This window comes from Vigna angularis, chromosome 1, assembly GCF_016808095.1.
Source record: "Vigna angularis cultivar LongXiaoDou No.4 chromosome 1, ASM1680809v1, whole genome shotgun sequence".
NCBI lineage: Eukaryota > Viridiplantae > Streptophyta > Magnoliopsida > Fabales > Fabaceae > Vigna > Vigna angularis.
The window spans coordinates 27362763-27376467 of record NC_068970.1 but is presented as its reverse complement, the minus strand read 5'-3'; the positions used below and the strand labels follow the sequence as shown (position 1 = coordinate 27376467).

Below are 13705 nucleotides of genomic sequence, written 5' to 3'. Positions count from 1 at the left end.
GGGAAATATCTATAAATAAATAACGAACTTTAGAAAAAAAAATTAAAATTTAAATATTTGATTTGATAAAACAATAACTAAAATTGTGAATTTTCTAAATTCAATGGTTATTTTTTTTAAGTAAAAAAGACAATTTAAATTAAGCCAAATAATCAAAAGTATGTCTACCAAAGACGCAATAAAAAAATATATTAAATGCGAATTGATATACGCAATAAGATAAACTGTTCCATGAATGGTTTTTAACATTGACGCGATAGCACAATGGAATAACAATGCCGACAGTGTGTTTATTTTGTTCAAGTGACAGCAACGTAAAGTAAAAAAGACGACTACAAATATGTATAGCTTCTTTTTCGATTTATATGATCAAAACTTTTGTTTCTTATTTTATATAGTGAAACCACTGAGAATATATGCGTTTTTACGATAATAAAAAATAATAAACTTATTGTTTTTATTATTATAATAATAAAATTAAATACAAATAAATTTTATAACTTTATTATAAATAATTTTTATTTATTTTATAGGTAATTTTTTAATTAAAAATAGTTAAACTAAAAACAAGTCAATTAAAAAAATTCAAAATTTAAAAAATTGTCCTTTAAATAGTAAAATTGGTAAAATAATTATTTTAATTTAAAAAACTTTTATTTAAATGGTAAAATTAAAAAATAAAGATAAATATCAAGAAGAGAAACTTTTTTATATATAAATATAGATTACTTTCTTTCATATATATATATATATATATATATATATAATTATGTTTTTATTTTATCCTAAATTATATTTTTAAATTAAAATTAATAAATATAAATTTATATATTGAAAATAATTACATAGTACAATCGTTTTGATGAATAAAGCTTCCCAAGACCAATCTTCGGAGCTATATCAGATAACTTTAAAATGTAGCTAACATTTAGTATTTGCTAACTTCAGTTCCTAATTCATTTAAAGTTTAGTAAGTTTTGATTTATATTCTTGTATTCTTTAATTCATAAAATTTGAAATTATTCTTTTTAATCTGTATAGAATATATGAATTTATATTTTAAATTCTATAAACTACTATTTTTAAATTTCATATCTTTAATATTTTAAATAATTATTTTTAATTTCTAATGTTTATTTTAAAGTAGATAAATGATATTTATTTTACGAATTTAAAATATACTTCAAATAACATATACTAATATTATATCACAAAACTAATATATATTATTTGGAATTATTATTTAATATTTTTAATTCAATGCATAAGTAATTAATTAATATCATATAATGATGGAAATATATAATATGTGATTTTCAAAAAAGTAAGAACAAAAAGGAATCTCCATATATTTAAATCAAAAGCTACCTAAATTTCATTTTATAAAAAAAAATGAATCTTTATTATTTTACCAAAATTAAAGTAACAAAAAGTGAAAGAAACAGAGCCAAAACGGTAAACTTCTATCATATCAACAGATTCAGATAGAGAAGCCAAAGCCACTATCTCTGTCTTCGTCTTGCTTCTTCCTTTTTCTTTTTCTTTTTTTTCTTTTTTTTAATTTGTCAACTTTGCACTTCTTTATTTCTAACGGTAGTTTTTTTAAATTTGGATTTTTTTTTTCATTGTCTAAAACCTTTGGCTTTGTGTGCCCACTTGAGTGAAAAGAAAGAGACTAAAGGGCAAACCACCATAGAGAAGCAATCCCATGAGCACGCATGATAAATTGTTGGATAGAGTATTAATTGGAATTTTCAAATAAAATTATTTCAGTTTAAATTAAACTTAATTTTGTAAAATCAAAAGTATTCAAATTTAAGTTTATAGATATTGATCTAGATTAATAAGTGTTTCGGTAGGATTTAGAATCCTAATCCAAAATATTCAAAGTTGTCTGTTCCGATGTCCAGTTGTGTTGTCTTCTCTCTTCTCTTTGTCCAAGCCGCGGGGAGGGTGCTTGCAAAAGACACTCTGACGCTCAAGTCAGTGACCTCGCGTAATAATCTTGTAATCAAGATTAGTTATCAGAGCTCTAAGTTCAGTTTCAGTTAAAAGTTACCTGTCTCCTTTGCCAGACAAATATTTATAAATTATAATGAGTTTACCTTAGGTCTCACTCATTAATCACCAATGAATGACAATATTAATTGTCAATAAATGATAATTATTTTCATTAACTCCCCCACAGTTATTACTATTGATTACCTTAACGGTTCTTTTTACCGATCGGTTCATTGACTTGAGAGGTATCATCGGTCGACCATGAGCTCAATAACTTAGAGACTCTCTTGCACCTTTACCGTTCGGTTGCTATAAGCCCATAGTAACAATAAGTAATTTTTTTTTCATAAGAACTTATGCACACACTTTATTTTTGAAATATATATATATATATATATATATATATATATATATTCTAAACTTGTATTTTCCTTTAAGGAATAAAAGATGTTGTCTTATAACTGAATACGATATCGTACTACCAACATAAGAAGTATTTTTTCCTTTTCAATAAACCGAGTTATAAATCTAATAAATTTGAAGCCCAAATGAATGGCATGACTAACACCACTTTACTGAGATTGCCTCATATTTTATCAATCTCTCGTTCTCATACTATTCATTTGTAACAACACTATTTTTCACACCAATGTCTTTTATGTTTCCCAGTTTAACATAATATATTGCATTAAATAAGTTCATAATGATTCTTGTAATTCAGCTATTAATACAAACAAAATATGGTTATCATGTCTTTTAGAGCATTGTGGATAAGAAGTTTGTTGGGAAGATTTTTATACATACGATAGGATCTTATTAACACTTAAGTCTTTTATTGGTATAAATTTAATGAAATTTAACAAAGAGAAAGGGAAAGGAGTGTATAAGAATGGTAAAGAAAACAATGGTAAAATGTTTCTTGAAGGTGCTGCAAAGGAAGAACAAAACGTTATTATCATCTCCCTATCAAAACAATTAAAGCAGTAAAAAATACGAAGCAAGACTGGAGATTCAGACCTCCACGATGAAAATAACCCAAAAGTTCACAATGCTGCAAATTCTCTTCCCATTGACTGAACCCCTAAAAAACGACGTAGTCGAGTGGGCCAGGGTGTAATGGAGAATGTAAAACTCGGAAAAACAATAATAAATGTCAGAAAAAACAGTAGGTACTCTTGCATATGCAAACCAAAGGCGGCTTCTTTCAAATGACCCTCACTGTTTTTCACAAAGTCAATCTTTCCCACTCCTTCCTCTCTCCTTCCTACTCAAAGTCACAATTCTGTACCTTTCTTTCGCTATAAATTCAGTGATCCCATCAGAAAAGACACTGATTTTCCACACTCGTGGATCGGTTTCACATTAGGAGAAAAATAAAGAAAACATGGAAGTGGAAATGGTGGTTCCGGTGGACTTCAACTTCGACAGCAACTGCTCCTCCCCATTTATCACCGCCCCTTCCAGCCCTCAACGCTTTGCTGGTAACTCCAACTTCTTCTTCAGCGCTCCCACCAGCCCCACGCGTCCTACTCCTTTCTTTTTCCACGACTCTCCCTCTTCCTCTTCCTCTGTCCCCTTTCTCCAGGAACAACAACCCCAACCCAATGCCAACCACAACCACGATGATTTCGAGTTCAATTCCAGCGGACACCTCGACAGACCTTTTCTCTCCGCGGACGAGCTCTTCCTCGCCGGAAAGATCCGTCCCCTCAAGCCGCCGACGCCGACGCCGCCCCTTCGCTCCCCTTCTCCTGTGACGTCTCCCCGCAGGAAGAAGGACTTCGACCGGCTCGCAGAGGCCACAAAAGAAACGCGCAGAGGCAGTAAAGAAGAAGAAAAAGAAGAAGAGAAGAATCACGCGCGAGGGAGGCAAAGAGTTTTGGTGTCTGGTCGGAGAGGAAGTAGTAGATCTTTGTCTCCTTTAAGAATATCCGACATAGTGTGCGACTCCGAAAACATTTCTTCCTTCACAAGCAACTCCAAATCTCCTTTTCTAGCTTCTATTTCTTTCACCAGAAAATGGAAGTTCAGAGATTTTCTCCTCTTTCGAAGTGCTTCAGAGGGAAGAACCACCAACAAGAACCCGCTCAAAAAGTACGTTATTCTCTCCAAAAACGAGGATGTTCGAAACTCCAGCTTTCGGTCCGCCGAGAGCTCCGGTTCGGTCTCCAAACGCCGCGGCCCAGTTTCAGCCCATGAGTTGCATTACACGGTGAACCGGGCCGCATCCGAGGAAATGAAGAAGAAAACGTTTTTGCCTTACAAGCAGGGTTTATTGGGCTGCTTGGGCTTTAACCCTGGTATGCATCACATTTCTAAAGCAATGGGGCCTTTCACACGTTCCTAATCAATTCAATTAGATTTTCTTTGCTCCATTTTCTTATTGTTCTCTTCTTGTCCGCAAAAGCACTCAAATTTGTACCAAAATAATTTTACCATTCTCACCAACATGTATCATACCTTACTCACTTCTCTAATTCCTCACTCTTAAATCATTCCAATGAACAAAAATAAAATAAATTTGTTTTTATTATTAAGTTTTAAAAAATTACAAAAAAAGTTAAGAGTATCGAGCTTTGCGAAGAAGATATTGAATATGATGGGATAGTGTTGGTTGCATTGACGGTGAAAGATATAAACTGAGAATGGTATATAATGGAAGATGGTAAGCGAAAAGAAAGAAGGTAAAGCATGGACATGGACATGGAAAGAATAGAAGCGTGATATAAGAAAAGGTGGAAGCTTTTGGTGCGATAAGAATGATTAGGGTTGGGAGTGATGGAAACGGTGTCGTACAATGTAAAGCGTGTGGTTGAAATGGGCACCCACAGTGAAACAAAAGTAGAAGTGAAGGGCCAGATACCGAACTTGAGTGTATGTGTGTCCATTTCAATCATCAACACCTGAAATTGGAATCACAAAGCCTAATTATGTGGCGGGTTTTCGAATAAACACAAAACCAAATGCTACATCTATTTTCGTTTAATTTTAACGTGATTTATCCTATTGATATTTTATTATATTATACTCTAATATTATTTTTATTTCAATTTATATTTGAAATAATTGAATATAAATTTATAAAAAAAAAATCTATCAGAATAACATTTAATATTTTATATATATATATATTTTGTTTAAAAATAATTTCAAAAATATTTAATAAAAAAATAAATTGTAATAAAAAATATCTATATAACATTTATATAAAAATTAAATTTGGTATGAGTTTGAAAATGAACAAAAATATTTCAACTTAAAAGAAAATTGAATTGAATTAATCAAAATAATTAATACATGAATAAAATTAAATATAAGACATATGACTAAGATAGAATTTTTTTTAAATGAAATCAAAATTAAAAAATAATCAATTGACACAACACATTTTGTTTAATATTGTTGGTACATTAATAATGAAAAAGACTAAATTACATCAACTTTTAAAAAACTGAGACTTAAGACTAAAAAAATTAAGAAACTACAATTATTTTAATGAAATTTAAACCTTAATTATATTATTTCTGATTTATTTGAACTAATGAAGGTGATTTTCCTACTTATTTTCTTTTGTTCTTCTTCACTAAATCATTTCCAATCTCTATTTTATTTACATTGTCTTTTTCTAAATGATTAATTTTATGTACCCTGTTTCTCAAAATTCTACTTAGACAAAAATGTTGCTATTGCATAGAGCTAACTGGTATAATCCAGTTCAAGCAAGTAAAAAATAAAATTGAAAAATGCTTGTTCTGAGTATTAAACAGTGATAAACTTGTGATGGCATTGTATTATAGGACCATTCCTCGTCTGAAAAAGCAGAGCACAGGGTGGCCTTAAAATAAATTAAAGTTAGAAAAAGCACAACACATAAGTGCAAAATGCTAATTGGAATTTGGAAATCACCTACCAAGTGTCTGCTACTAATACATATATAAGATTAGCTTTGATGTTGTTGTACTTTAGAGATTATACAACAAAGTAATGTAAACTATTAATAAAATTTAGTTAGGAATATCATATTTTTTTCACCTAACTTACAATTAAATAAATATTTCAAGCCTATAGGTTTAAATATATTTAATGTTCTTATAATCACATATTTCTTTATGCTTAATTCTCGTTTTTTATGGTTAATTCTCATTTTTTTCTTAAACGATTACAATTATTAGAAGTAAAATATATTTAACCCTATCATATGTATGTCCAATTATTTAGCTAGGTGAACAAAAGAGAGAAAAAATGAATGAGACAATTTAATCGTATGAACTACGTTAATATATAACGACGCTAAACTCGAAAAACTAATAGCATGCTGTAATAAATGATTGAATTATGATAATTTGCAGGTAAAGGTATAAGGAAAGTACAGATATCCATGCATGCATGTTGATGGAGTTATGCAGTTTTAAGCGAAAAGAAAAAGAAAAATGTCTGTTAGAAAAAGAATGAAAGAAGAGCAGAGAAGCCATGCATGCATAGTTGTCTTTATGTAAAGGGAAGCTCTGTCCATTGAAGAGGAAACCAAAATGATTATGAAGCTCTACAATTTATTAGCTACTACTCTTTTTCTTCCTTACTTTATTATTATCCACTTTTAAAACTACAATATAGTGTAATATATAAAGCCATGTTAAGAGAATATTTATGCACACTTTCTTTGCGCATCGTCATAGTCATAATACAATCATAATACCATTGAGAAATGTATCACTTTATAATTAATCTATACTCTAATACCTTTAATATCACATATTGATGGAATATCCCTAACAACAACTCATATACTTTCAAGAAGAAGTTAGAGTCATCTTTATAAAGTGAAACAAAACTTTTTCTCTGACCATCATGAAAGTTGAAGAGTAATGTATGTTTATTTAGATCATATATTCGACCAAATAGTATAGGTTTCTTTAGGTCATGTATTTCGGCCAAGTAATGTCATACTTCCATTAGAGAGGATTTTCTTTTTGTAGTGGTTACATAACATTCTAGAAATGAAGAGGATTGTGTTTTGTGAGTGGCCACATGTCCTCCCCTTATTGGAGAGGATTTGTGGACACTTGTCCACTCCTTAGAAGGTCTCATTTTTTGCCAATGAATGCAAAGGTAGGAGATCGTGCTTTTAGGGTTTTCAGGAGACAACATTATCTATATATAGAGGTATCTCCACCCTTGTAATAATCTTTGATGTTGAGTAAAATTATTTTGTCCACTTTTTACCATACTACTCATCTTAAGATTGAGACTAGAGCAACCTATGAGGTCCCTTGTAATAAGTGGATACAAACCTCACCATACAAGTCGATTTTGTAGTTAAATTAAATTTAAAATTGACTTCTTAAAACAATTTGTTAAATAATTATATATCTATTAATTAGATGTTAATAACCTCTCAAGAATTAAATACAATAATTTACATAAAAATTTCACTAAGATCACACATTAAAATAAAAAGTGCAAATTACAAATTTAATTTCTTAAACTTTCTAAATAAACTTTAATAATAAGAGACTATTTTATAAAATAGAAAAGACTTAAGCTAAGACTATAAGACAATAATAAAATATCTCAACTCACTAATTGAATAGTCATCTACTAACAATTTTAAGAGTAGATAGTATGTATTAGAGTGTCCAATAAAGGAAAATAACAAAATTTTCAAAATTTTCTTTTTAATTGTTCGTGACTATAAACTGTATGTATAAATAGTTCTCTTTAACTGAATTGAGATTAACATTTGATAACTATTCATTTAGTTTATTTTTCTCTTGTTCTTTTAAATTATTTACTTGATTTCTCATTCTTTTATTGATATGAAATATTTGACAATCGTTTTTACGATTTCGTAAAATTTACCAATTTAAAAACATAAAATATCAAAAAGAAAATTACTCTGTAAACCTATTTAGTGGTTAAGTTAAAAGAGATCATATAAACTTTTCTAGTGTCATATCTTCTAAACTTAATGTACGAAAATACTAAACCCCAAAAGGTAGAAAAATAAAAATAAAGATTAAAATTAACACTTATAGACGGGTTTATATTTTACTAATTTTTATATTACACTCCTTCGTGTCTTTTTTTGAAAGAGTTTGATAGTCTTTTCTATAAAACTGTTTATAGTTTCAATACAATCTTATATCATTACTTTTTATTAAACATTATGTGTATGTTTTTTTATTAATAGATAATTTCAAAAAATTTAAAATTATTAATAATCAGTGTATTTTAGTATATCGACAATATCATTTTACATAACAAATAAAATCAACTGAATTAATTAGTATTATTAATATATGTGATTTATATTAAGAACACACCTGAAAAAAGGCCTTACCTGACTGCATTCAAAGAAATATGAGAAAAAAATTAGACAAACTGTAGGTTTATTTAGAAGTGGATAATATTAGATAAACAAACTTGGATAAAATATATAATAATTTTTAAATTTGAATAAAAGGTTATTAATGTTTTGATATAAGATTTACTTTGAAAATGATGTTTTAATATCTATATTTTTAATTTTATTTTTATATGATATTTTTTGTTAAAATTTAATAATAAGTTAAATAAAGTCATGGTTAATTATAAAAATAATTACTAAGTTACATACGTAATATTTTTAATAAAGATTCAGCATTTATTTCATTCATATAAAAATATATCTTAAGAAAATATAACTCAATATGAATGAAAGTAAAATATTCACTTAGATTATACCATAGTCCAAATTACTTATATCTGATTAAATTAAATTATCAAACATAATTTTTGATAATTAGAGTGGATAAATTAGTTTGGATCCAAATCCAAAGAATAAGAGGTAGTATATTCTTAGTAGCATATACCAAATAAATGCTACTTCATTTTCTTAGTAGAACTTGGAAACCTTCAAACATGAGCTGGAGGCAGAGGCATCACCATCAGCCGAAATCATTGACTTCGTACACATTTTAACTTCCAACAACTCACACAATGTCTTATTTATTTAACCCAAACTATAAAATACTAATATAAAATAAATCTCAAATATCACATATATGTCATGTCAAACAAGTCATTCACACTCATAATTGAGTTTGCAATAATTAAGGATCCTGTTCTACATTTCAATGTGTCATAATGAACTGTTTCCTAATCTTGTATTAATAATTTGTGATTTTGGTTCAGTCATACCAGTGATTAATAAACAACATTCTGATTAATGAACAAAACTCCCTCATAATTTGTCTTTAGACGTGGAAAGCAAAATAGAAAAACACATCACATACACATACATGAATAAAAGAAGGTTTAAAATATGTTTAGAATTTTTAAATGTTGCAAATTTAACATTTAACATAAACTTCTTAACTTCGAGTGATTATAATATACAATTCATTTATATTATTAATGAATAATATTTTGATATACAAATTTAAAATTTGAATAAGATTTTGTTTAAGTATTACGATGAACAAATATTACCAATATTTGAAAATTATTATATAGCGTAACTTGACATACTCAAGCTTTTATACGTACCAATGATTATTGATTTTTTTTATTTGAGAAATTAATTCAAACTATTTATCACTATAGTAGTGTCTTGTTATAAATTATATTGTTTCAGTATATTTTTTCATTTAAAATTATTTTTTATCTTTGTTTTTCTTTAGTTGTCACGTCTACAGTAACTTTTATTTTTGATTTAGTACTTTTTTTTATGTTTATCATTAAATTTCCTCTAAGTTTTTACTTTTAAGTTTTTTTTTCACCTCTTAAGTCACTTAGTAGAATTGTTTTTATTTTGGTGTTGTATCTTTCTTCACGTTGTTGTCTTATAATTATTTTATCACTGTAGTGAGTGAAATTTGAGTACCATACTCTTTTTTTTCTTTTCTCTATGAAAAAATAAGGTAAGAGTCAAACACCAATAAGTCATTTTTTATTTTAACTTGTTTAACTTGTATTTGATTGATTATTAATATTATCATTTTTTTATTTCCTCTCTCCTGAATCAATAATATATAAAGTAGAATGCAAATTTAACTTGTCACTCTAACTTGTTTAACTTGTATTAGTTTATTTATAATTTAAGGACTATATCAAAGAGACTTTTGGGAGGACTTAACAAGTTTTATTTGCTTTAGATTTGTTCCTCACATTATAAGAAGGAATTCATTATAAAACTCTAATGACTTTAACAAACAACAAAGTGATGAATATTTAAAGATTTAAATAATAAGATAGCTAGATTTATAAGTGAACTTAATAGAGATATGTAAGATGTGATAGAGTTGCATCATTATGTATCTTACGAATAATTGGTTCATCAACCTATGAAAGTTGAGAACCAATTCAAAAAAAAAGGAAAATTTATAAAATATTCATGGAATCAATTATTGCAACTTGAATTGGAAGAATAGGAATAAAAATAAACGAGAGAAATTATTCCAAATTCTCTAAAGTGGTCACTCCTCGTAATAAGTTTAAATACTAAAAACCTTCCACACAAAACGATTTCTATTTCTCTCAAAGATAAAAGAGAATAACATGATTCTCACATACTTTTCTTATTATACACACTAAATATATACATAAGTCCTACTAAGAAATTTTTAGAATCCTACCAGACAATTTAGAATAAAAAAATACATAAGATTAAAACCGCATAATTACACTTAATAAGAATAATATCATAAATTTTTTAAAATATCTCAAGACTCCCATCAAGCTAATGAATAAATGTTATTTTCATTCCAAATTTGGATATAATTCTTTCAAAATTATTGTTGTACAACTATTTGGTAAGCATGTGTGCAAGATGTTCTTAAAAAAAAACAAATATGATATACAAATCAAGTTGCTACCAAATTTCTCATCAATAAAATGTTTGTTCACTTTAATATGTGGTTCTACCATGTTTTATGGGATTATTATGCTAATTCCATTTTTTTGTCATAATATAGCTTCATAGTTTCATCTCATTTTTCCTTTAATTCTTCTAGTATAATTTTTAGTCAAAATAGCTAACATATCTCTTGAACCATTACTCAAAATTCTGCTTCAACACTAAACTTAGCTATCATATTTTACTTTTTACTCTTCCAAGTTTTCAAAAATAATAATTTCAGAAATTTTCTAAAATATCTCAACAATTTCTCAACATTCTAATTCTATAAAATGTTCTAAATATTTAAGGTATGAAGATAAAGGTTTTGAAAGTCCTACCAAAAGAGAAATTTTGGTGTGAAAAGGACAAGTGGAAAGTGAACATTTTAATCCTTCTTCCCATTATAGATTATCCTCGTAATTTCTCTCCTATAAGGATAATGAAGTGGAAATAACTTATAAGGGTGATTTATTGATAGTTAGGTAAGTGTTACGACAAATCCAAAAATGCTTTGATGATACGCAAATACATGTTAATGCTTAATTATTGACAAGTTGTGTTATCTCATTATTGACAAAGGAAGATGCCCTAATGTGAGTATAAAAAGTAGTATAGAAAACTTGGTTTATCATTCCTCGTGTTAAATCATATAAGTTAAAATGATAAAGTGTGGATGAAGGAATCCTTGTCTATAAGCAAGTTCTTATTCACCAATCCATTGGAAAATAAAAGGAAGTTTTGTGTGATGTTGTCACTAGTGCAGAAATGACCTTTAACGTCACCCCTTAGACGTCGGATCACACAATATCCAACGTAAAAAATTGACCAGTGGCATTTTGGTAAATAAGTTGGACTTGTCGACGTCGGTTAATGGGGGCCCGACGTCTAGACGTCGGTTACACGTGATAATCGACGTCTATACTTTAAACAACGTCAGTTCGTACAATTAGACGCCAAAATGGGAGCGCTAGAATGTGAAAACTCATTTTTTCGCCATTTAGACGTCGGATCCCGTCACACCAACGTCTAAATAGACACTTAAACGTCGGCCCCCTTACATACGACGCCTAAATGGCCTGACAGGGTAGGTGAAAAGTTGTTTTGGACGTCGACTCCCCGTACATCCAACGTCTATATACACGACAAATATTAATTTTTAAATCGAATGGAAGTCATATTAGTGAGGTCCCCGACGTCTAGTCGAGAATAGACGTCGGTGCCCCTAGTGCTCGACGTCTTGGTTCCTGTTAAATCAGAAATCGCGAACCCGCGGTTACGCACACTTCATTGTCTTCCTCCTCGCCTTTTCTCTCCACGGCATTGCATTTCAAGGTGCGTTTTATCTCTTTTGAACCGTTTAAACTTACTTTTACTCCGATTAAATTAGTCTTTGATGGATTATCTTTCATTTAAACCGATTAAAATGAGTTTTCGTTGTGTTTTGGTGTAGTTTTTCTCGTGTCTTTGGGTAGCGTAGTATCACCTTCTCCCTTTGCTAGTTTCTTCGTAAGGAAAGCTTGCGTCTTTTGGATCTCCTATAGCATTTCAACCCAAAACCGAACCTGGATCCTCTCCTAGTTCTCATGTCACCGTATTCTTTTTCATTGGTGATTGGAATGGAACTAGGCAAGGACCCAGATTCGGTTTTCAGTTGAAATGTCATAAGAGATCCAAAAGACGCAAGCTTTTCTTATGAGGAAACTAGCAAAGGAAGAAGGTGCTACTACGCTACCCAAAGACACGAGCTGTAGTAGACGTCGGTTAATGCCATGTCCGATGTCTATAGTACCCTTAGACGTCGATTTTGGTGTAATCTGACGTCTTTATAGATGTCGGACCTGTAGAGTCCGACGTCCCATTAACGTTACTCATAAAGACGTCAGATCGGGATCTGACATTAAAAGCCCAAAATAATAGACGTCCAAAGCCCTTTCTACACTAGTGTGTGTCCATGGAAGCTACTCATATTTTGCTTAGTAAACTTTGACATTTTGATAAAAAAGTTTTAAATGATGATCTAACTAACAAATTTACTTTTGAACATAAATAGTAAAAGGTTACACTAAAAGATCTATCACCTAGATAATGAGAACCATGTAAAAGGAGAAAAAAAAGCAAACAGGAAAAAAAAGGAACCTTTTTATAAACAAGTCGAGAAGGAGATGCTTATCCAAAAAGAAGTATTTGTAGCTTGTCCTAATAGTTTTAGTTTAATTTCTTCTTTTTTATTATTCAAATTCTTCTCCTAGTTGTATAAATGTGGAAGTTGTCTTGTAAGGATCTGATGATGTTTTTCAAAACCCATCTTAATGGTTTCACCTTTAAGGAAGGATAAAACATCAAATAGATTTTATAATTGATTCTTCTTTGCCCAATATAAAAATAATATGAAAGAAAAAAGAGATATAAAATCAAATCGATAACTTTACTAGAAAAGCTAGGGTGCAAGATAACATTAATTCCTATGTTATGCATATTATCCTTGATGAGATGGTAGTTAATCATGTGTACAAATTGTTATGCCATTAAGAACATAATCATTAAATATAAAGATTCCATACTAATACTTGATGACTTTCTTGATGAGTTACTTGAATATTTTATATTATCCAAAATTGACATGAAAAACAAATATAATCAAATTACAATAAAAAGTGACAAATGGAAAACCATTTTCAAAACTAAGTTTAGATTATATGAATTGTTAGTCATGCCTTATGACCTAACCAATGATCCTAGTACTTTCATGAGATTAATGAATCATGCTATTAGTCTTTGAAATACAGGAAAACATTAGAAATGATGGGTAGAGGAAGGGGGGAGGCA

General features: G+C 29.1%; 1 protein-coding gene across 1 annotated transcript; it reads left to right on the top strand.

Annotated features, from left to right (window-relative positions):
* Nucleotides 1-2963: 2963 nt before the first annotated feature.
* On the top strand, nucleotides 2964-4449 carry LOC108342240 (uncharacterized). The gene has a single exon (XM_017579983.2). The coding sequence runs from the start codon at nucleotides 3386-3388 to the stop codon at nucleotides 4346-4348; it is 963 nt and encodes a 320-aa protein (XP_017435472.1). The 5' UTR covers nucleotides 2964-3385; the 3' UTR covers nucleotides 4349-4449.
* Nucleotides 4450-13705: the final 9256 nt, after the last annotated feature.

Bases quoted from the DNA above. Each gene is read 5' to 3' on its own strand.
- LOC108342240 (XM_017579983.2), top strand. From the start codon at position 3,386: ATGGAAGTGGAAATGGTGGTTCCGGTGGACTTCAACTTCGACAGCAAC.